General features: G+C 44.3%; 1 protein-coding gene and 2 non-coding genes across 3 annotated transcripts; all 3 read left to right on the top strand.

Annotated features, from left to right (window-relative positions):
• Window positions 1-9,409: 9,409 nt before the first annotated feature.
• On the top strand, window positions 9,410-9,483 carry TRNAN-GUU (transfer RNA asparagine (anticodon GUU)). The gene has a single exon. It is a non-coding gene; the product is annotated as a tRNA-Asn (tRNA).
• A 1,346-nt stretch (window positions 9,484-10,829) lies between these two features.
• LOC100283632 (cycloeucalenol cycloisomerase) lies at window positions 10,830-17,900 on the top strand. Its single transcript, NM_001156533.2, has 8 exons — window positions 10,830-11,050; window positions 11,137-11,306; window positions 11,496-11,579; window positions 14,735-14,776; window positions 15,190-15,300; window positions 16,039-16,230; window positions 17,272-17,369; window positions 17,451-17,900. The coding sequence occupies exons 1-8, from the start codon at window positions 11,038-11,040 to the stop codon at window positions 17,638-17,640; spliced, it is 900 nt and encodes a 299-aa protein (NP_001150005.2). The 5' UTR covers window positions 10,830-11,037; the 3' UTR covers window positions 17,641-17,900.
• A 494-nt stretch (window positions 17,901-18,394) lies between these two features.
• TRNAN-GUU (transfer RNA asparagine (anticodon GUU)) lies at window positions 18,395-18,468 on the top strand. Its single transcript has one exon. It is a non-coding gene; the product is annotated as a tRNA-Asn (tRNA).
• Window positions 18,469-24,735: the final 6,267 nt, after the last annotated feature.

Here is a 24,735-nt window from a genome sequence, read left to right as displayed (position 1 = left end):
ATGAGGTGAAGGGGTAAGTTGTTCTAATCCCGCGCGTTCATCTTCAAATCAACGGCCACCGATCAACCATCACCAGATTCGATCGGAGCCGTAAATCCAAGATCCAACGGTCGCACCCATTTCTTCCACACGACATAACCAGGCGGCGGTGGCGCACTCCCTTACGGCAGTGCCATTGCCGCCCAAGGCCATTCTTCAGACCGGCGCCCAAACACCACCGTCGACTAATCCTACTCGAAGCTGAGGTCATCGCGAATATACAGGAGGGATTCTTACCGACAGGGACGATAGATACGGGGCTTCCCACGACGTTGGGCGGATCCGCGGTAAAGATTCATCAACGGCGAGAAATTCACAGTGCCCCATGGCTTGGAACAGGGTGAGCGGATGGAAGAGGGGCGGGTGCGGATCCGTTCTTATGCACCGAGGTCAGGAAGTCCGCGCGGGGATCACGCCATGGTTCACGGAGCCGTTGGCCGAGCCCCCGCGATTTCCGCGCCCATCTGTTCACGATTGAGTCCGCAGACTCCTCCGAGCTTGCCGCGAGGTGGGGGACGAGGTCGAGATGGATCGAGGAAGTCGCGTGGATTTCGGCAGTCGTTGTGCGCGCGACGGACAGGCCATCATAGAGAATTGGGTCGGTTTTGGCCCAGGTAAAGGTGAGGATTTCACTATTTCTTTTGTTTTTCTTTTACTGTTTTCTATTTTAAATTCCAAATTCAAACAGAATTCTAGTTTCAAATTTCAAATACACATTTAGTCAAAACTTAGTTACGCATACATGAATATATTTTTATTAATCTATTCATTATTTTATTTATAAAAATTGCTTATGAATATGTCACTCGTATTAATTTCTAATATATGTCATATGTTCACTTATATATTTCAAGGAAGTGTTTATAATTATATTACTCATATAAGTATCCTTTTTATATATCCCTCTCCTTATAACATAAGACATTTCTTTTAAAAGAAATATGCATCATTAATAGGATACATGATTAACATAGATTCCTCATTTCATTTTTTTCTTGACTAGCTAGGTTTTTTTAGAAGCTAGATTCCAGGTTTTACAAATCCTACCCCCTTAAAAATAATCTCGTCCTCGAGATTTGTAAGAAAGAGGATATAGGAAGAGTGATTTAAAATTTAGCTTTTAGTTTCTAATTAGTTCAAAAATCAAGAGTCTCTCTTTTTTTTCATTAGTGAGTGATTAGGAGAGCATGGGTATATATATGTATGTCTACTTTATTATGTAGGGTAAAGGATTTTTTTTAAAGCATATACAGGTTTGGGTAAAAAGCAATGGGGGTAAGAAAAGACTCCATCCAAGATTGTGGATCTTGATTCATCTGGCGATCCAACTCGATCTTTGAAGACTTGAGTTGATGCTTATCCTTCTTTGACGTGGTTGGTCTTCTTTGGTCTTTATTCTTGGAGTTGTCATCCGAGTTAAGGCCATATGGCTAAGGATATATGGTTAGGATAGCCAGGGTATACGAGGTAGGTAAGTTTAAACAGAGTTTTACTTTGCTTTTGGAACAAATGGACTAGGCAGCCTGTGATGTAGGTTATGTTGCTATTTACAGACGGGTGGGTATAAGACATTAATTTAGGTTAAGGTATGTTGGTAGAGACAGTGTCTAACCTATATCACCAACTTAGCTAACCTGTTAATAACTCACTTTAGATTGGATCATATTAGATTACATAGAATCTAGATTAGGTTGGATATAACTAGATTAGACTAGTTAAGATCTTATTATTTTGGATTAGATCATGGTTGTTACACTAGTGCGGGATAAATATGCTTATTGGGGCAAGATGAATCCATAAGGATAAGATAGAATCTTTTAAGGTCAGTTAGATCTATTAGGATGCGATAAAATCTTTTTAAGATAAGATGAGTCTATTAAGATAAGAGAGAATCTTTTAAGATAAGATGGATGCATTAAGCTAGATACATTTTTTTATGAGGGACAATCTAAGTTTGATTAGTTATATATATGCCTAAGTATATGTAGATGCAATTGTGGACACTACTCCACAACTCATCCCACTCAATCGAAGATCCAAATCAGACAAGTATCATAAGAACAAACATTCAAGCATACAAATAAAATAGTTTTGTTTTTGTTCCTAAGAGTAGATCTCTTATTCCTAAATGTCACTTTAGGTACGGGATTTCAAAGTGTGAAATCCACATTTGTCTTTAGAAAGAAAAGATAAGAATAATCAGAGTAAGCGGAATTAGATGAGAAAAGATTAAGATAAGTTTAGAAAAGCAAAGGTAAGGTTAATCAGAGTAGAACAGTAGAAGGTGAGACAGGATCAAGAAGAGTATAGAAAGAATCAGAGTAAGGTAAGTAGGTAATGGTTATGTCCATTTCTATCTAGGTTTCGTCCTACAGTCAACATTCCTCTGATACCACTTCTGTCACACCCGGGTTTTAGGGGTCCAAAGCCCGGGCGCGAACATAAACACCAGGTGTGCTGGGACCAAGTCTCACACATATGATGAATCATGGCACAAGATCGAATGTCACATCTTTACTATATAATAGGAGTTCTGTACACAATAAATAATTACATTATAAGGAGACAACGGTCCAGCAACCCAAAGTTGACTGGGAGACGACGGCCTAGACCTCTCACCAACTCGTCACAGCATCCTCCAAGCGCCTCATCCTGCGGTACCTGTTCTTGACCTGTGGGGGGGTGTGAGACAGCAAGAGTGAGCTCACATACGTTCATCGCTCAACAAGTTGTGGGGAATAATGTGAATGAACTCGCCAAAGGTGGGAGTTCATGTGAAGTGTAAGGCTTACCAAAGAGGATGGTTAGAGCTGAGCATTGCTTTTAAAGTTGGTCAAAATTTTATTAGCAATTACTAAGTATAAGTAAATACCAACCCAATTAAGTAGTAGAACAAAAGTAACAACATCACCTGCGATACAATGCATATGACAAATTGAATTTAAGTTCCATAAATTAATAATGTGAGGGTCCGAGCTGCTCATGACCGTGAGCACGGCTAGTATACCAGTTTTACACTCTGTAGAGGTTGCGCATCTTTACCCACAAGTCATGTTACCCATCTGCCAAGGGATCGCGACTTCCCATACACCTCTACCGAGGAGGCGAGGCAGGGTAACACTACGAGGCCTTTACAAAGTTCCACTAGCTTCAGAAAACCCGCTACAGTTTATAGGAAGCTCCAATGCAGGAATCCCTTGCATGACCGCCATCGCAGCAAAATCATCCCGAGGGCCTCCCTACACTGACCACTCCCCTACTGCCCTTGCCCCTTTCGGGTAAGGTAGTCCTCCACTAGCTTTCCTAATTAATCATCCAAGGGCGTCCCATTATACCCTTGTGGTAGCACTGTTTTCCCGGGTGGTCGCTCCATGTTCCAATTAACATAATGATCTTATCATGAACGATAAATAACAACGGATAACAAAAGTATAATCATGAGTAATGTATCTTCATACCCAAAACCACATAAAGCACTAGCAAGTACTACCCAAAAAGTTCAGTGGTAACAAGGTATAAAGATAATCAAACTAGGGTAACCTATTGAGTCCCATCAAAATTAACCTATGCAGATCATTATGATTAATCAGAACATGGCTGGGTAAAAAGAAGTGATCAAGGGCACAACTTGTCTGGGACTTGAGATTCCAGGTACCAGGGTGATCTTCAGATGACTCGTGACCTCACGCTAGTCGTAGCAATACAGACAAACATGTATAGGCAAAATTAACATCACACCAAACATGAGAACAAACTGTGTAATAATATTCTACACTGCGTAACGAGATCATAGAAACAAGAACCACTAAATTCGGAGCTATGGTTATTAAGTTATGGATTTCCGAAATTATTTAGTGCTTAGAATAGATTAAACCAAATGAACAATTTTAATTCAATTTTCATGGCTAAACACTATTACTAGTTGATAGATAATATTAATACAAAGTTATTGCAACTGGAATGACTCAATTTGGAGTTAGAATGAATTTTCTATGAATTAAATAAGTTTCTGCAATTATTTATATATTCGTAAATCAATTTATAAATAGTTTTCTCTGATTTACCTAGTCCTCGGACTGCGCCTCATTTTTCAGAAAGTCCAGGGGCCCGCGCGCATAAATGCCTAGACTCAGTGAATAGTATTACCTGGACGACAGGTTGGTTCTTGAAAAGTGGAGGGGCTATTTTAGAAAAAGACCGCGGCAAAGGGGTATCTTGAAGTCTCGGCCGTTGGATCACTACCGAACGATCAAGATTAGAACTTATACCACTGCGAACCGGTACACACTCTGGGATGTTGGATTCGCGATCTACGGTCGTTAATTAATGAGGTGAAGGGGTAAGTTGTTCTAATCCCGCGCGTTCATCTGCAAATCAACGGCCATCGATCAACCATCACCAGATTCGATCAGAGCCGTAAATCCAAGATCCAACGGTCGCACCCATTTCTTCCACACGACATAACCAGGCGGCGGCGGCGCACTCCCTTACGGCGGTGCCATTGCTGCCCAAGGCCATTCTTCAGACCGGCGCCCAAACACCACCGTCGACTAATCCTACTCGAAGCTGAGGTCATCACGAATATACAGGAGGGGTTCTTAGCGACAGGGACGATAGATACGGGGCTTCCCACGACGTTGGGCGGATCCGCGGTAAAGATTCATCAACGGCGAGAAATTCACAGTGCCCCATGGCTTGGAACAGGGTGAGCGGATGGAAGAGGGGCGGGTGCGGATCCGTTCTTATGCACCGAGGTCAGGAAGTCCGCGCGGGGATCACGCCATGGTTCACGGAGCCGTTGGCCGAGCCCCCGCGATTTCCGCGCCCATCTGTTCACGATTGAGTCCACAGACTCCTCCGAGCTTGCCGCGAGGTGGGGGACGAGGTCGAGATGGATCGAGGAAGTCGCGTGGATTTCGACAGTCGTTGTGCGCGCGACGGACATGCCATCATAGAGAATTGGGTCGGTTTCGGCCCAGGTAAAGGTGAGGATTTCACTATTTCTTTTGTTTTTCTTTTACTGTTTTCTATTTTAAATTCCAAATTCAAACAGAATTCTAGTTTCAAATTTCAAATACACATTTAGTCAAAACTTAGTTACGCATACATGAATATATTTTTATTAATCTATTCATTATTTTATTTATAAAATTTGCTTATGAATATGTCACTCGTATTAATTTCTAATATATGTCATATGTTCATTTATATATTTCAAGGAAGTGTTTATAATTATATTACTCATATAAGTATCCTTTTTATATATCCCTCCCCTTATAACAGAAGACATTTCTTTTAAAAGAAATATGCATCATTAATAGGATACATGATTAACATAGATTCCTCATTTCATTTTTTTTCTTGACTAGCTAGGTTTTTTGTAGAAGCTAGATTCCAGGTTTTACACACGGCCGACGCCCGCTCTGGCGACCGGCGCTCCTCGCTCCCGCCTGGCGCGCCTCCCACAGTCCCGTCCCGCGACCGCGTTCGGTGTCCTCGGCTCCTCCTGGCGCTGGCAAATTTAAGGTAACTGATTGTTGATTTGTTGGCTTAATCTAATTAACAAATTTAAGGTAACTAATTAATAATAATAACTGCGCTATTTAGATATGTATAATCATTCTTATGTTACCCTTCAATTTGTGATATATATATATATATAATTTTCAGTGTTTTGTGTAATCATGTCATCGAGAAGATATCCATCTGGAAGTGAAAAAAGGAAAAGGAAAAAACGTGTGGATGATCTCATAGACTCACAGAGAGGAGCTATTGACAAGTTTTTCAAGAGCAATGCTAGTGCTTCGACAAATCCAAATGATGCGTTTGCATTGGCAATAGTTCCCGTGGGGACAGAGGAACCAACCAATGAGAATTCTAGAGAAGAAGAACATGTTGATATCAACGCCGATGATAACAATGTAAGTGACCATGACAATATGTCTAATTCATCAGATGCACATGCACAGTTTGGTAGTGTTGATGAACAACCTGACATTTATGATCCAAGAAATTGGGATAATCTTGATAATAAAGCAAGAGACATATTAATTGAGAAAGGACCTATAAGAGAGGAAGGTCTCGAGTTCCCTTTAGATGATGCCTCAAGACATTTTTCATATGCTCATTATTATAGGAAGTTAAGCAATGGAGAATTATATGATAGAAAATGATTGGTTTATTCAAAGCATGTTGATAAAGTTTTTTGCTTTTGTTGTAAGATCTTAAAGTCTAGCACTAGCAACAGTCTGAGTTCTCTAGCACATAATGGATGTAGAAATTGGAGGAATATTAGTACAAAGCTTAGAGAACATGAAAATAGTGTTGAGCATTTTCAGAACATGAACAAGTGGAATGAATTGAGGACACGAATGCAGAAAGAGGAAACTATTGATAAAGACTTGCAAAAGCAAATCAATAAAGAGAAAGAACGTTTGAGACAAGTTTTACTAAGAATAATAGCAATTGTGAAATTTCTTGGTAAACACAACTTGGCTTTTAGAGGAAGCATTGAACAACTTTATAGTGATAGTAATGGAAATTTCTTAGCCTGTGTTGAGATGATTGCAGAATTTGATTTGGTAATGCAAGACCATCTTAGGCGTATTCAGAACAAAGAAATTCATTACCATTATCTCAGTCCTAAGATTCAGAATGAGTTAATAGTTCTTTTGTCTTCTAATATTACAAGATCTATCATAAAGATTGTTAAAGAGGCCAAATATTTCTCTGTTATCCTAGATTGTACCCCTGATATTAGTCATCAAGAACAAATGACTTTGTTAGTTCGTTGTGTTAATTTGTCTAATGGAAAAATAAATATTGAGGAATACTTTTTGGGGTTCTTGAATGTCGATGACACATCTGGTTTGGGCCTTTTTAGTGTGTTGCTTGATTCTATGAAGTCATTAGGCCTAAATATTAATGATATAAGGGGTCAAGGCTATGATAATGGTTCCAATATGAAAGGAAAACATCAAGGGGTACAAAAGCGGTTGCTTGATATTAATCCAAGAGCATTGTATATGCCATGTGCTTGCCATAGTCTTAATCTTACTCTTTGTGATATGGCAAAATCTTGTGGGAAAGCTGTTTCATTTTTTGGGATTGTTCAACGCATATATGTGTTATTTGCTGGTTCAACCAAAAGGTGGAATGTTTTGTGTAAACATGTTCCCATTTTTACTCTGAAATCATTGTCAAATACTCGTTGGGAGAGTCGTATCTCAAGTATTATAGCAATAAGATATCAAGCAAAGGAGTTGAGGTCAACTTTGTTTGAGTTAAGTCATGCTTCTGATATTGAACCTAAGGACAAAAGTGATGCAAAAAGTTTATTTGATGCACTTGACAACTTTGAGTTTTTGCTTGGTATGGTTATCTGGCATGATATTTTATATTCTGTAAACAAAGTGAGTAAGAAATTGCAATCGCCAGATATGTGCATTGACTCTGCTTTGAATCAAATACAAGGTATGGTGCAATACTTTGAGGCATACAGAAATGAGGGGTTTCCTTCTAGTCTGATCATCTCCAAAGGCATTGCAGATGAAATGGGTCTAGAGGCATCGTTTCCAGTAAAACGTAGTGCCTTGAGGAAGAAACAATTTGATGAAAGTAATGATCAAGAAGAAATTCTAGAGACCGAAAGGGTTTTTAAAGTGAAATATTTTTTGGTTGTAGTTGATATGGCAATCACTTCTTTGAAAACCAGATTTGAAGAACTCATGGTGTTCAAAGATATATTTGGTTTTTTATTGATATCAACTATCCTGAAGTCATTGAATGATACTGAACTAGAAGAGTGTTGCACCAAACTTGGCAACACTTTCTCTCATAATGGTTCATCTGATGTTGAGGTACATGATCTTATTTCTGAATTGAAGATTTTGAGATTTACTCTACCAGATGGCATATTGTCTGCTATGGAGATATTCGAGCATGTCAGAGATTTAGATTGCTATCCTAATGTCTCAATCACTTATCGAATATTATTTACTATGCCTGTGATGGTTGCATGAGCTGAGAGAAGCTTTTCAAAATTGAAATTATTGGAGAACTATTTGAGATCAACAATGACTCAAGATAGATTAAATGGTTTGGCAATTCTGTGTATTGAGAAGAAGCTGTTGGATGAGATTGATCTTAATGGTATAATCGACGACTTTTTATCACAAAATGTTAGAAGAAATTTTTAGCATGATATCATGTGACATGTGACAAGTAAGTGTTATGGCTCTAATTTATATTTATCATCTTATAAACTTTAAGGCATGACATAGAAGTTTTTTCCATTGATGTTTAATAATTTATGTTTATAATTATATATATAGTGTATATACATGGTGGATGAGGTATCTATATTGGATTTCGCCCCAGGACCCCAAAAAGTTAGGAACGGCCCTGATCATAGGATAGGCTGGAACTTGGCAAAGAAGAGAGAACCCTCACGCGAGGTTGGATGAACCAACTACCAAATCGAATCCCATGAGGGTTAGATTGGAAACAAAAAATCCGGAGAGGTTTAGAGGGGCTAATTGAATAAGAAGGGGACTAAACCTCTCCAATCTTCTTTAGTTTTCGGGCTCTCAAAGTTTGCCGTGAGCGCTAACATTTTCCCTCCTACTTGTTCTTTGACAAGAAACATTTTTGCATGAAGCAGCACGTAACGTGTCTATAGCAATCAGCGTACAGGGAAATCACCATGCCCGTGGTTCTACCCTGGTGCATCTCAAACGTTAAAAAGGAGGCAACTGCACAACGCTGAAGGCCATAGCAATACTGAGTGCACGGACGCACCGCACCGCATGGGCTTTTTCAGTGTACTCGAGATACTACTAGTGACTAGTGAGTGCCTAGTGGCATCAGAAACACGTAGCAAATATCTGCTATGACTATATAAAGCAGATACTGAAGACACTTTCAGTGTACTTAGGATACTACTAGTGTTCAGTCGTTTATACAATTTGTCGAATACAGGGAAGGGACGATTGATGAGTTCTTGAAAGTACTCTACAAATTAAAAAATGTTTCCAGACAGTCTTCCAGTCGGATCAGATCCATGGCTAGATGCAACTGCTTCCATTCAGTAGTTAGATTTTGTTTTACTCGTTGGTGAATTCATGGAAGTATGTCCTTAATTAACGAGATCAAGCTCTGGTTAAGAGTTTATTTTGAAATTGTTCTAACTTCTGGAACTCTACGTGGTGCTCTATGATCAGTTTAGCTTTAAGTTCCAACTTATTTTGGTCAGTTTCAATCGGCATTAGGTTCACAAAACATCTTAATGCAAACCTTCTTAGCACCATAAAAGTAGAAAAATAGTATGTACTAGCATATAAATAGCTGTGGGTTTATTCAAATCACCAAAGCTGGAATAGCTCAGTTGGTTAGAGCGTGTGGCTGTTAACCACAAGGTCGGAGGTTCAAGCCCTCCTTCTAGCGTTGTTTTTAACAACCTTATTGCTTCAACGAATTTCATCATAAATTGAAAAGGACGAGCTCTCGTGCTAAGTCAAAAGCTTAAACCTAGACATTTTAACTACATAATAATCATTACTTGAATGGGTTTTAGAATAAATTAAAAGAACTGGTATTTTTAATTACACAACATTTATTACTTCAATGAAAGAAACGAACCGCTACATACATAATCAGTGGCGGATAGGTAATTCCATAAACTTCTCTAACTCCACACCACATGGAACTAGACTGCTGTAAAACTTATACTATCCAGAAACTATTTGAACTGTGTTTGAACTTTGAAGAGCTAACCAATCTAGTTGACTTTGTAAAGCAAAGCGCTTCAAGAGGCCAACTGAAAGAGTCCAAGTTAAATAGACATGAATAAACTACAAGACATGCATGTACATACACAAAGTATAAGCAAAGCGCTTGAATTGATATAATTTTTAGTATAAGTACTCCGTAGAACGGTACGGATTGGTGAACAAGGCTAAATAAAAAAAAAGTGTCGATACACATCGAAGTGGCCAGAAGATGGGCCATTCTGATTGCGCAGTAGTCTGGGACCCTCCCGGCCCACACACACTACGCCTTTTTTTTTGAGAGTGAGAGAGAGAGGACACGCACTGCGCTTTAGGGGGCGTTTGGTTACTTGTATGGGTGAGCCTGGCTCGTATCTAGTGAGCCTGGCTCAGACTGGACTGGCTGAGTGCATGCAGTATAGCGTGTTTGGTTGTGTGTATGTGGCCAGTCTGGTTCACAAGAGATGTTGTTTGGTTGCTTGCATGAGTACATGGTGCATGAGTTAAAAAAATTGTTAAATAAATTAAAAAATCTATTAATAGACACTAATTATATGGTAAATTGCTTAATAGATACTAATTACATGTTAATATACACTAATTATATATTAATCTTAATCACGTAATTTTTTTATTTGAAATATATATAGTATGAGTGGTCTAGTTTCGTTCGCAAAAATGTCAGGAACGCGGATATGAAATCGGTTCGGTGATTAAATCTTTTAATTAGACGATATAATGAAAAAACCAATTAAAAACGTGTCTCGATATGCGTGCACGAGTAAAGAGCTGGCTGAGCGGAGCCTGGCCGCGCGCGTGCGGCCGCGCGATGCGTTTCTGCCGGGCCTGGCTCGCGGCGCTTTAAGGGCCTGTTTGGTTCGTGGCTAACTGCGCCACACTTTATCTAAGGTTAGGCGTTCGAATTGAAGAACTAACCTTAGACAGAAAAGTTAGGCAAAGTATGGCAAGTTAGGCAGTGAACCAAACAGACCTTAAGTTCCGTGCTAGCCTGTCTCGTGCGATACAACGAACCAAACAAACACTACTTTTTGCATGTGTAGATGCAGCTGCACCACCGGACAAGGCAACCAAACGCCCCCTTACACTCTCGGTGGCCAGTGGCCTGGTCTGTTCGGCTCCGAGCCTCCGATTTATCGATTCGATTCCATCATCCCTCTCCCGGCGCCCTGCCGTCCTGCGGGAGGGAGGTGCAAGCGGAACCAGCCCGGCAATGGCAGGCGCGGGTGGGTCCCGCGCACGCGCTTGTTTCCAGGAGCGGCCCGCGCACGCGTATCTGACCCGCGGGGTTCTCCTCTCCTCCCTCTCGCAGCTGCGCGGCGGCCGGGGGCGAAGCCCAGGGGCGGCGGCGGCGCGGGGAAGAGGAGCGCGTGGTTGGCGGCGGACGGCAGCAAGCGCTGGGGGGAGGCCTTCTTCCTGCTCTACACGCCCTTCTGGCTCACGCTCTGCCTCGGTGTCGTCGTCCCATTCAAGCTCTACGAGGTGCTCCTCCATCTCGTCACCATCGTCTTGTGTAGCCAGCCGCATGATTCTCGGTTGGTTGTTGGCCGGTCCATGGATCGGGTTCTCGATTGGATCTTGGACGACGTGATCGGAGCGGGTGAATAAACTACGTCTAATATATTACTATTTACCTTTCTACCCGTTCTTGGCTTCTTGTGCCATGTGCAGAGGTTCACGGAGCTGGAGTACCTGATCCTTGGCTTGGTGTCCACCGTCCCGGCGTTCGTCATCCCCCTATTCCTCGTAGGGAAGGTAACCCCCCTCCTCCTGTCTGTTCCCTCGGCTGGCTCTGGCTGCTCATCTCGCCAACATATGTATGTAAGGTTAAGGTCGCAGGATGTGTATGCTTTATGTTAATTCTTCATAGTATAAGGTGCACATGTGATTTATCTGCAGGCCACATTAGTGAAGGGGCAATGCCCGTCTTAACATTTTCATAATATACCAACCATTAGGTGAGAATGTGATATGGAAAGAAATAGCAAGCAGTTGGCAAACTATTAAAATTTAAAATGCAGAGCAGACTGGTAGGGGAAGAGGTCAAGCTACACGGTGCTCTGCTGCAGGAAGATCATTAGATTTAAGCCTACTACAGTATGGTCCCTCTTTGCTGTTTGTTTGTCTTCCCTCTCTGTCCTGAGACGTTCTGCATCTGTCAGCCACAAGCATGTGTTGATGCTGCCGGTCATGTGCTCTCCCTTTCACCTGTGAACATCACCTGTTATTTTCAATCATGTCCATTTTTGTGATTTGTGAAAGTGACCTTATGGGTGATCTGTATAATTCATACCATTACCAGATCATGTTGAATATGTCTTTGTTCCTTTAGTCTACCCTTGAATGGTGTCCTTCACTCTGACTTAGCTTCCAGGACTCTTACATCACCAAAGCCTTTGATTCCGTCTCTTGGCCTTTCTTGCTTGAAGTTCTCTAAAAACTGGGATTTGGACAGATTTGGAGAGATATCTTAAGCGGGCTATTGGCAACTTCCTCCACACAAGTTCTCCTCAATGGAGTTCCGAGGGACATCATTCATCATAAGAGAGGGTTGAGACAAGGGGATCCTCTCTCACCTATGCCTTTTATTTTAGTAATGGACATCCTTGGATGCCTTGTGACTAAAGCAGAAGAGGAGGGATTGCTACAACCTCTCTCCTCCAAACCACTACAACACAGGATTTCACTATATGCTGATGATGCTGTTGTATTTTTTCATCCAAGGGAGAATGAAATCCTTACTGTTCTAAGTATTTTGAATTTGTTTGGAGAAGCTTCAGGCTTAAAAACTAATATTCAGAAGAGCATTGTTTATCCCATCCGATGTGGTGAGGAGGAGTTGATAACCCTTCATGATCGGCTTCCATGTGAGCTCTCTTCTTTCCTCTGCAAATACCTTGGTTTGCCTCTGTCTTTAAAAAAACTGTCCAAAAATCAGGTGCAACCCATTATTGACAGAGTGGCTGATCAACTGTCTGGGTGGAAAGCGGATCTAATGACAAGGGCTGGCAGAAGAGTACATGTTCAGTATGTGATGACATGCATGCTCATTTATTTAGCCATGGCAGTTGACATACCCCTAGGTTCACTCAAAGCCTTAGTGACCGGAACTGGGAACTTGGCCACGTTCCTCGTTCCGGGAACATGGGAACAATCTCGTTCCAGTAGTGTTAAATCCTAGTTTTTGTAACGTACCACGTACCACATTCCCGTTTCTCGATCCCATCGATCCGGAAACTTGGTTACTAAGCTCAAAGCTATTGACAAGATCAGAAAAGGATTTCTCTGGCGTGGGAGGAAAGATGTCAGAGGACATTGTTTAGTGGCTTGGGGCAAAGTCTGTAGATCTCTCGAAATCGGCGGTCTTGGTATTTCTAGTCTCAAAGAATTGAGATGGGCCTTAAGAATGAGATGGTTGTGGCTGAGCAAAACGGAGCCGGATAAACCATGGTCCTCACTGCCTATGCAGTTTTCCAAAAAATTGAAGGCCTTCTTTTACACTGCCATGCTCACTGAAATTGGGAATGGTTCTTCAACCTTATTTTGGCAAGACCATTGGGTCCATGGAAAGAAAATTGAAGACCTTGCTCCTCAACTGTTTGCAGCTGTGCCAAACAAGTTTAGGAACAACAGAACTGTTCTTGAGGCCTTAACAAATAGAAAATGGTTAACTGATATTAAAGGGACCTTGACAGTAGGAGTTTTTGCTGACCTCCTAGATCTCTGGGATGCACTTCAAACTATCCAGCTACATCCAGATATGGAGGACAAATATATTTTCAGGTTTGCTACTGATGGAAATTACTCAGCTAAAATAACTTATGAGGGTTTCTTCATTGGGTCGACCCAGGCTGAGCATTGGGAATTAATTTGGAAAACTTGGTCTCCTCCTAAATGTAAATTCTTCCTATGGCTTGCTGATTTAGGAAGATGTTGGACAGCAGACCGTCTACAGAAAAGAGGTTTAACCGTTTAAGCCATCCTGACAAATGTCCTTTGTGTGACCAAGATCAAGAAAGCATTGACCACATTTTGGTGGGCATTGTCTTTGCTAGGAACTTTTGGTTCCTGCTACTTGGACAGGTCAATCTGTCTGGTTTTGCTCCTCAGCTGGGGGAAGTAAACACTATGCAGTGGTGGAGTAGAATCAGTGAGCAGTTGCAGGGGATTGCAAAAAAAGGGCTTAATTCTTTAATTACCCTCGGGCTATGGACTCTCTGGAACCATAGAAATGAGTGTGTTTTTGACAGAATTAAACCCAGTCTAGAGGTAGCTCTAAGAAGAGTTGAAGAAGATATTGATTTATGGACGTTCGCGGGGGCCAAACATCTTGCTCTTATCACAGGCTCCCATTCCAGGTGTCTTACAGGTGTCTGGTAGAGGGAACAGTTGCTAACACCATAGAGGAAGATTTTGTCTGGGGCTGGGCTGGTGCGTCGAGTCTGTGTATTTGGTGGACTTTTAGGTGTTCGTCTTGTTAAGTTGTGCCCGGGTGACCTTTTTTTTTCTTTTCTTGTATTGGTAATTGGTCTATTTTTGGACCCTCCTTCCTTTCTTAATTTAATGATACACAGCTCTCCTGCGTGTTGGAGAAAAAAATTTGGAGATTAAAAATAAACTGAAGTTGGCATGGGAAGAGGCAGTAAAAAGAAACTTGAAAGGATGTAATATACCGCAGATTTAACCTTGAATAGGAGTGTATGAAAAACAATTATCTGCATGCCTTAACCTTGACTTGGCTTATGTTGGGTTTTAAGTTAACTATAGTCTACCTACCCTAACTTGCTTGGGACTAAAAGACCGTTGTCGGTCACTTTCTTTATATTATTTATTTAATGTGAACTTTTCTTCTTAACCTAAAGTGAATTTATATGTCCAGAAACTAATTTACTAGTAACTTCACTTTTCAGGCAGATAGTGTTAGAAATTTCAAAGATCGATATTGGGTCAAGGTAATTATTTTCATCTGAGCCATTTGTCACAACTTAAGTTTATAATTATTACATGATTCTTTTCATGGAATGGCTCAACATTGTGTAAACTATATCTGTTACAGTAAAGATCCTAAATTATTCAGCTCTTTAACTTCAACGAGGTTTAATTTCACCTGGTGGCTGTAGAAAAACTATGTGACGAATTTGGGAAAATTTACCAGTTTGCCTCTGATGAATTGGGACTTATAAAATAATTATGATTTGAATTCAATGTGCAGATACTTTAATATTCTGTAGCAATCTACCAATACAAAGAAGTAGACCCGTACTTCTCAATTGTTTATGGATTTCCTTTTACTATTGAGGTTTGTTGGTCCAGTTTATCTCTTCGAAATCATTTGCTAAATCCAAAACACATCTTGCCATTGCAGGCTAATATTTGGATTATAATTTTTAGCTATGTTGGTAACTACTTCTGGACACATTACTTCTTCACAGTTCTTGGCGCGTCATATACTTTTCCATCATGGAGGATGAATAATGTAAGACTCGATTGATGGCTTCTAGTTGTTCTTGTAAATGTTCTCCCTTATTTTTAGTGGCATCTTTGTTATGCAGACGCACAGTTACCAGGGCCGGGTCTAGGCATGTGCGAGCAGTGCGCTCGCACAGGGCCTCAAAAAATCGAGGACCCCTAAAATTAGCAGACCTATTCTAGTTTTATAATCTTCTACAACACATGTTAATATGTAGCACCTATTTTCCTCCCTACCATGCCGCTGCGCCGAAGTGGAACTGTCGAGCGTCACACCAAATAATGAATCTTTATAGGATCATAACACATGTATGCCCATGTTAATGAAGTTTCTCTAAATTAAAGCTACTCTATTCATATTTGTGTTCTATTATGATACAACAAAGACGTATTATTTAGCCACAATAGCACCCGAGAGTGAAGCTTTGGAGAAGATTGAATATAAGCATATTGTAGAAAATTTTATTTGAAAACACACCAAAAGAAAGATGTTATTTGAAAACACAGAGAATGGTATGTGCAACCACTCTGGTTTCAGAATCTGAATCCAAGCTTGCAGGGTTCACCTGCATTAGCACTTTCAGAAAAAACTGACAATAAAAACTAGATAGTTGAGCTGGCATGTATGTTCTGCATTTGTTTTAAGAAGAAATGTGTCCAAGAAAGTTGTTCCCATTTTTTCTGAGTTAATGATTGATCACAGTTGTCATGTTATTTATGATTTTTAATTGCTTTTATGTTTCAGGTACCTCATACGACATTTCTCCTGACCCATGCTTGTTTCCTGTTCTATCATATGGCATCAAATATGACACTTCGTAGATTGCGCCATTCTACAGCTCATTTACCACAGTCTATTTGCTGGTTATTTGAAGCTGCATGGATTTTAGCACTGTCATACTTCATAGCGTACCTGGAGACCCTAGCCATTGCAAATGTATGTTGTAGCTTATATTTAACTTCCACTTTGTAGTTCTAGTACGATCAGTTTTCCTTGTGTATAGATAGTATGAAAAATTAATGTCTTATTACACTAAATAGTTTAATGATCACCCCAATTTGTAGTAGTAATGTTGCATATCCCTTGTTTAGTTCATTGGGCATTTGAAAATTATAGTTGACATTGACATGCTGGACCTGGTGCACATTTCATCACATTTAGACATACCTAGTCATTGACAATAGCAGATATTTCAATAAGTCATGTGCATGTACCATCAGTTGCAAATTTTGCCAATTCTTTTTGCAAGAACAATGTGTTAGTTTCATTTGACCATTGTCACCTCCAAGAAAGCTTGAAATTTTAGTACTAATGTATTAAGTGTATTACCATAAGATCATGCAACTACAGTCATAGAGTTTAAATAATTGAGAGCACTCATCTTATAATTTATTTCATCATGACATCCTTTCTATTAGTCAAGTGAGAAACAGTTTTAAGGTGGTAACGTGCACGATCTCTGCAAATATTTAATATTCAGTTGATGATGGAAATAGTCAGGTTTCTTTTGGATTAACTATATATACCAAATCTAGGATAAATATTCGAATCTGACCATAATTTTGAGGAAGTACGAGTCACCTGTTCAATGCATTTTATTTCTGGGAATAGTAGAGGCATTCACCCGGTCACGGGTTGCAAGGGCAGGCGGCAGGCCTGGTGCAGTGATGGGAGCTGTTTCACTGAGTCACTAGGTCACGGGTTCGAAGCTATCTCTCCGCATTTGCGGGAGAAAGACTTGCCTTGGTTTATTCCTTTCTCAGACCCCTCATATGCCTCTGGCACTGGTTCTGGCCCCCCAACAGTAGAGTCATTTAATAAATACAACTGATCTTGCCTTTCACATTTCATCAGTGCTATCTAATAAGCTAAGTGGTCCGTTCCTGATGTGCGTGTATGTATATGTATATGTGTCCATTACTTTCTCTATTTTTTTTTGACATCTTTATGGTTGATATTCTGTGCGGACTTTTGCAGTTCCCGTACTATGAATTCGTTGACCGGGATATAATGTACAAAGTAGGTTCCTTGTTCTACGCAATATACTTCATCGTCAGCTTCCCAATGTTTTCAAGGTAAAATAATGAATCCGAGCAGATGTGGCCAACTAGTTCCATAATCATATTCTACTGTTTTGGTTTCTTTGTGTGGTTCAGGATTGACGAGAAAGACGAGAAGTGGAGCCTGTCCAGGGTAGCCGTCGACTCTCTGGGCGCAGCAATGCTGGTGACGATAATACTGGACCTATGGCGCATATTTCTGGGGCCAATAGTTCCCGTCCCAGAGTCGAGGCAGTGTGGCCAACCAGGGCTCGCATGGTTCCAAGCGCAGAACGGAAGCACCTGATTCAGTGAAGCTGCAAGTTCTGCGTTTCCACTTGAATACTTCATCATCACCTAGCATTCACCGAGGCGGAGATCTTAGAGCAATAACCCTCGAGAGAAATCATGGCCTCACTCCTTTTGATAAATAGCTGTGCCTTCTGTGGCCGGATGCAATTGTGCAAATGCCACTTTCAGTAGTTATATTTGTATGTTTTCTCCGTTTGGTGAATTACAGAGAGATATGTCTGTAACGTGAACAAGATCATGCTGTTCTAATTCCTGAAACTCTATGTGGTGCTTTGTGATCGGATTATTTTTAGGTGTCGTTTGCTTCGTTGGGGTGTAGGTGTAACCGATTTGATTACAGCGGCATCCGATTACGTTGTTGCATTGTTTGAGCCACAACTTTTAATGTGCTACCATGTATGTAATCATATACGAACTAAAATGCAGTGTTATCTAGTATGCCTCCCACCAAAGTGTAATGCGATACCAGAACTTACCTGATCTGAACCAAACAATATAAATAATAGCTTACTTTCTTTTCCATTTGCAGCGTTATCAAATAAATAGCGTTTACATTAACGGCCAAATTTCACAACCAAACAACACAGCAATTCCAACTTATTCTGACTATAGACATGTTACAAGAGGTACCAAAGTGTCCTTAATACCATGCTTTCAGTCGACATTACGTTGTAAATTATGTTGTGAATTCTCCAATCATTGCACATCTATTGTATTAATATCTTACTATTACTTTTACTCTCACAACTGCTGGAATAGCTCAGTTGGTTAGAGCGTGTGGCTGTTAACCACAAGGTCGGAGGTTCAAGCCCTCCTTCTAGCGTTATTTTTTCATTTTTCATCTTTATGATCTGTTTTTTTTTTGTCTTTTTTTTTTTGCATTTATCGTCTTATTCTACGGTGCCATGATTTTTATAGCAGTTTGGACACAAATTGTTCTCCTTAGTTCTGAAAGCTACATGGAGCCGGCTGATAGTTTGGACAGAACACCTTTTTATAGCAGTCAATCGAACACCCGTTTGGTGCCATGATTTTTATGCTCTTACCAAGTTTTATTCAAAAGCCGTTGATTAGCGATTATATAAGTCAAATATAACTGACGTAGAGACACTTTTAGCTAAAGGTAACTTGTCTGAGGAAGCATATCATTAACGGATCGAAGCATCAGCCTGAAACCATGCACACGCAGAAAACAGAACGGAAAGGATAAGCGCTAGCTACACCTGTTACATGCACGTACGTGTCACGATAACGCATGCCTGCCCGGATATATAGATGCACGTCCTCGTCGTCGTCTAGCATTTGCCTTCGTCATGCATGCATCCCGTGGTCAACATGTCATCGATCCTGCGGCGTGCCGCTGTCAGGTGGCGGACACGTGCTGCATGCCACGGCGCCGGCGGCCGGCCGGTGATGTGTGCGTGTGCCTCGCCGTTCGTCCTACCTGCCGGTGGCGACACGCCACCAAGCAACCTCCGGTCCGATCGATCCATTTGTCGCCCGGGATTGGTGGTATAGGTAAGGCGGGCTGACAGCAACACACGGCCGACGCTATCAAAATCTAGCTCTTTTTCGAGTTGTCCACGTCTTTTTTCCAAAGACAATTTATCAGTCATCTAGCAAAAAAACAAACTTTGTCCAGTGTCACTTTTGGCGAACTAAGACACTTGATATATAACTCCTTTATCGAGCGCAAAACAATCTATATAGACAGACTCTCGGTAAATGAGCATTTTGCTAAGTGTCACAAAACACGACACTCGATAAAGAACCATCGACAGTCGTCTATTATTGACGGCAGTTAACTATACCGAGTGTCAGGAATTGACACTTGACAAATTAACTTCTTTGCCGAATGTACTCTGGCAGACATTCGGCAAAAGCAAGACTTTGTCGAGTGTCTTTCTTTGGCACTCCACAAAGCATATTTGGTTTTTTCTTTTTTCCTAAACTTTTTGTTATGTGCTCCTACAATATATAGACTTATATGTTCAGTTTTGGCACAATTATCAAATTGTTTACAATAACTATTAGATTTATTACGTTTAATTAAATTTCTTCGGATAATTCATATTTGAACGGTAAGTCACTCAAAAAATTAAAAACAATGAATACAAAAATGGTATTTGTCGAAGAGGGAATTCTCCGGCCACCCGGCGGAGTGCACCCGCCCTAAATCCTAAGATGAGGAAGGGGCTTAAGCATTTTGCCTGTCTTGCTAAGCGATCATCAAGCACATGAACACACGAGGATTTAGAGTGGCTCGGGCCGCCAGAGCGTAATACCCTACTCCACTGTGTGTTGGATTGCTGTGAAAGCTTGAGTTGCGTGTAAGCCTGAATGACTTGTGTCTGAGTCCTCTCACGTTGCATGCCTCCCCTTTTATAGTTCAAGGGGGCATGTACAAGGGTTCTGAGCCCCGACATATGGGTTTAGGGACAAATGGAAGGATGGATCTACTACTTGTCATGCCCGTGTAATCTCTGTGCGCCCTGACGCCCGAGATCTGCGTAGCCTCGTCGCGCAGGGGAAGCTTCTCGTATAAGGGATGAGTACAGTGCACCGCGCAGCGCGGGCACACTGTTTCGACAATGGACTGGACAGGTGCACAGTCTATAGGGTGGCCCTGGCGTCGCCTGCCAGCGGAATGGACAGGACACAATAAATGCCGTGGGGGCACATCATCTGTTAGAAGGGTGGACAGGCGGCGTGTCCTCTCCGCAATAAATGCAGAGGCCGCGCGGCTCAGAGCCCTTACGTCACGCTCCGCCCGCTGGCCTATGTCACGGACTATAAGCCATGTGGCTGCATTAGACCCTTGGTCAAGCAGGGGGCGGAGGCGCTACGGATAGAGCCAGGACACGCGTCAGTCCCGGACCCAGGCCTAGGTTATGACACTCCTTTTCCCGGGACCTTGTTATGGGCGGTCCGGAGCTCACTTAGTGGGGTCCGAACCCTATCCAATGGCTTTGGGCTGCTTTACTTCGGGGGTCCGGGTCGTGCGCACAGGGGTCCGGTGTCTTCTGAGCCCGATGGCGTTGTCTCCGAGAACGCCACTTTAACTGCCCATAAGATACCCTGAGGCTGTTCTCCGCGCGGCTATAGGTAGCCGCATAGACATCGTGCCTTCATACCGTAGTAAGGGGTATCCCTAATCCAGGGTACCGACAGTGGCCCCCGGGCCCACCTCAGGGGAGGATGCGAGCCTGCAGGTGGGGCCAGAGTTTGACTGGCGATCGGCTCGCTGCTCCTGCGCGCCCGTTGATGCAGTTACTGCCGGCCCGCCTGTGGTCACGCCGACTGCCACACCTGTTTCTGTGGCTAACTGGCCCGTGACCTCCGTACTTAATGCCTTTGTTGGGCCATGCTCGGGGTGCCTCGAGTCGCTGCATTGGTTTTTGAAAATTTATCTTCTTAGTCTTCTGCAACGGTCTCAAGGAGGCGCGGTATTGGTGCGAGCGACGGTGCAACTTTCCTGTACCCAGGAACTGACGCACCGGGTGTTTGACATGTGGGCCTGGGCCCCATGCCAGAGGTTGAACCACCAGTTGCAGCGAAGCCCAGGGGGCGCGCAACCGCGGGGCGGTTGCATGCTCCTTGTGCGGCGGTTCGCCTTCTTGACTGCTGGTCGCAGTGGAGATGGAAGGGCGTATAACCGCAGGGCGGTTGCATGCTCCATGAGCGAGTTACACAGGGTCGGGCCCCCATGCCATAGGCTGGGTGCCTTGGTGTGCGTTGGGGGAGACCTGCCCGTGACGCTTCGGGGCACGAGCGGGGAAATCTGCCTTTAAAAAGGAGTTCACCCCCCGGGCAGTAGCCATGCCTCGCTTTTCTTGCATTCACCGTGCCCTTCCGCCTTCCGAGCCTCTGGATGGGGCACGCCGGTGTTCGCTGGGGGGATCCGCGTCAGGGTCACCCCCCAGCAGTCTCACCGCTGGGGAGCTCGCGCTCTTCGTTTCCTGCACGGTGGTGCTGCTGATCTTGTCTTCTTCTTGCTGCTGTTGGAGGGGCGCGACCTCGTGGGGGTTGGCGCTCTTCTGCCATCGCTCGGCTTCAAGGATTTTCATCTTGCAGCCCGGCTGCAGTCTCCCGCTAGCGGTCATCTATAAGGATGACCACCAGCCTTGTGGTGGAGAGAAGCGAGCCGGGCTGTAGCCTCCCCCCTACCCTCAGCTTCAAGGGTGTTCATCATCCTCGCTGGGGTGGAAGGCGAGCCGAGTCGAGGCCCTGCCCTCCACATGGGTTGGTGACCCGCTTCTTCCTCCAGCATTTGGAGGAGAAGGATGTTCACCAGCCTTGCGGAGGAGGCGAACCTCAGCTACGCGGGGTCGGCCGGCTGCAGGCGCCGTCAGCTGCCGCGTGTCTGGCTCCTTGGCCTGGATGGCTTTGGTGCCACCTCCAATGCTGCCTCCCGCCGTCAAGTGGGACGTGGCTGTCTGTCCACCGCACGGGCGACGGTCGTGCCGTGCACAGGTCCGCCGCACCCGTAGCGTCCCCTGCGCTGCCGGCCACGCTGTTCCGACACCACCCAGGGGGGGTTGTACAAGATGTCGTACGCCGTGGAGGTGGCGGCCACGCTCTTGGATGGTCTTGTCCTCACCCCCGCAGGAGGACGGGGACGAGGACCTTTCTGCACGCGCTGAGGCGTCCGTCGTCGCCGGTAAGCCACCGGTGCAGAGGTGGCCGCTGTTGTCGGCGCTGAGGTGGTCGCCTCCGCTGGCGGGGGCTGCCCATTGCAGAGGTGGTTGCTGCCGCTGGTGAGGCTGAGGTGGTCACCTCCGCTGGCGGGGGCTGCCCGTTGCAGAGGTGGTCGCTGCCGCTGGTGAGGCTTCCCAGTGCAGAGGTGGTTGCCTCCGCTGGCGAGACCACCAGCGCCACCTGCGGCCGAGCCTCCAACTCTTTGGCTTTAATGGCCTCGTTGTCGCCCCCCGTAGGAGGACGGGGGCAAGGACCTCTTTGCAATGGCGCGCGCATTGAGGCGGCCATCACCGCTGTCACGCCGTCTTGGAGGATTCCGCAGGGACAACGACCATGAACTTCCAACGCGACTCCACTGGCGTCTGGTAGTTTATACCTGCAGAGTAGAGATGGAACTAGGATTCCGCTTGAAGGCGGATGTAATACTTTTTCTTTTTGTAAGGTACCTTTGAGTACTATTTATCAAGCAGTATTAGCACTTATCTGTGTACCACTTGTCCCTGTTGTGTGTGGCGTAACAGATTCCTCCTTAGTACTTGCCCCCCCTAGGATGTAGGCTCGATTTGTCGTGGCTACATACCAGCATACCTAAGAAAGAGTTGGCAATGGCCCATAGGAGGTAGCCTCGACTGGGACCTGGGCCTATACACAGCTTTGGCTAGGGAGCATTAGTAGTACACCCGTAGGACCCGCCACCTGACACTAGCCATCCTTTGATACATGCTCGGGACCCACAGGGTCTAGTCTGGGAAGCCAAGTTGTGTGTCGGGGCCCCTGGATGGTGGTTCTAGGTACTAGGACACCCGTCACAGAGTGGTGGAGCGTGCAGGCCCATGGTACGGAACCAGGCTGAGCGGCTACACGGCTCCGGACCTCCCTAGGAGACAAGTGTCCATTCTCTAGTTCCAGACCCCAGGTTGCTGGACCCACAGGACTTATAGCTCCAAATACTAGGGTACGCGTCACGGAATGGTGGAGTGTGCAGAATTTCGGGTACGGGACCAGGCTAAGCGGCCACACAGGCTCTAGACCACCCCATGGAATGGGCTCCCGCTCTTTAGAGCCGGCCCCCAGGCTGTTGGGCCCTCCTGCTTTTGCAGAGAGGTCCTAAACTGCAAGCCTGGCTGTTCAATTTGGATGTCATCATGTCTGATGGGATTGGAACTGTTCGGGTGGGTTAGACAAATTAACATCCAGAAAACTGCAAGGTAAAACCATGGAGTAGTAGGATAAAACTATCATAGAGGCACATCTAAGGGGGTAAATCTTTTCTTTATAACTTGTCATGCATGGGTGCAGACCAACAGGCCGGGCTTATGAGGGCGGACCTCACCGGGTTGGCGTACATGTGTGCGCTACCTAGTTACAAAAGGGAGAAAAATTCGACCCCTCAGACTTGCTCCTATGGATAGAACTTACAGAGATGCTCCAGTGGTCAGGAAGAGGTACTCCTTCAGTCGTAGCAAGATAGTCACCCCCAGGTCGGCGTATTCCCGTCACCTTGAAGGATCCTTCCTAGCTGGGGGAGCGTTGTGGAGCCCTTCTAGGTTTGGTACTTGCCATAGGACTAGGTCCCGACCCTGGGTTCCCATCTGCTTTTGATGACAGAGTCCTCGTCCTCGTACTGTAGCCATTTCTGCATGGACTTGTCAGAAGCCTGGACCCGTGGGGAGTCCAGAAGGGTTTCCGGGGGAAGGTAGGCTTCGGCCCCGTAGACCGGGGAGCATGGGGTCCCTCTGGGGGTCCGTCTAGTTGTCCCCACCGAAGTAGGAACCTCCGGCGAAGACATCCTTCAGGTCCCCCTCGGGTGACTGATACCCGAGGTCCCGTTCAGCTGCGGCCACCTCGCCGTCGTCGACCTTTTCTTTGACAGGTCGGCGACGAGGTGGGGAGCCATCCTTGGAGGACTGCTCGCGCCGCTCGCAGACACGTTTCACGAGATCAATGATCTCGCGACACTCCACGGCGCTGTGGCGACCGTTGGGGTGCATAGGACATGGGCTGCTGTTACCCCTCTGCGGCCGTGGGCGTTTGTTGCGGTCGCCCCGGCCCTCGGTCACGGCTGCAACGACTAGAGCGGTGGACCGTGATCTCTGGAAGTCGCGGTCCTTCTTCTTTTTTCTTCTTACCGTCTTGGGGGACGGCACCTGAGCCACCCGACTGGACAGCCTCAGTTTGTGGGGTCGAGTGCCATGCACGACCCTCAGCGGCTCTGGTGCATTTGTCAGCCAGAGCGAAGAGTGTGGGGACAGTCTCCACGTCATGCGTGGCCAACTTCTCCAACATTTTCTCATCACGTACTCCCTGGCGGAAGGCCGTGATGATGAAAGCATCGGAAATGTGAGATATAGTACCTCGCACCTTGGTGAAGCTGGAGATGAACGTTCGGAGA

Source organism: Zea mays, chromosome 6, assembly GCF_902167145.1.
Source record: "Zea mays cultivar B73 chromosome 6, Zm-B73-REFERENCE-NAM-5.0, whole genome shotgun sequence".
NCBI classification, from domain to species: domain Eukaryota; kingdom Viridiplantae; phylum Streptophyta; class Magnoliopsida; order Poales; family Poaceae; genus Zea; species Zea mays.
This window is presented reverse-complemented; position numbering and strand designations above follow the sequence as displayed.

Coding starts and splice junctions, on each gene's coding strand:
- LOC100283632 (NM_001156533.2), top strand. Junction 11,580..14,734: donor CCCTATTCCTCGTAGGGAAG/GTAACCCCCCTC, acceptor TTCACTTTTCAG/GCAGATAGTGTTAGAAATTT. Junction 14,777..15,189: donor AAGATCGATATTGGGTCAAG/GTAATTATTTTC, acceptor TTGCCATTGCAG/GCTAATATTTGGATTATAAT.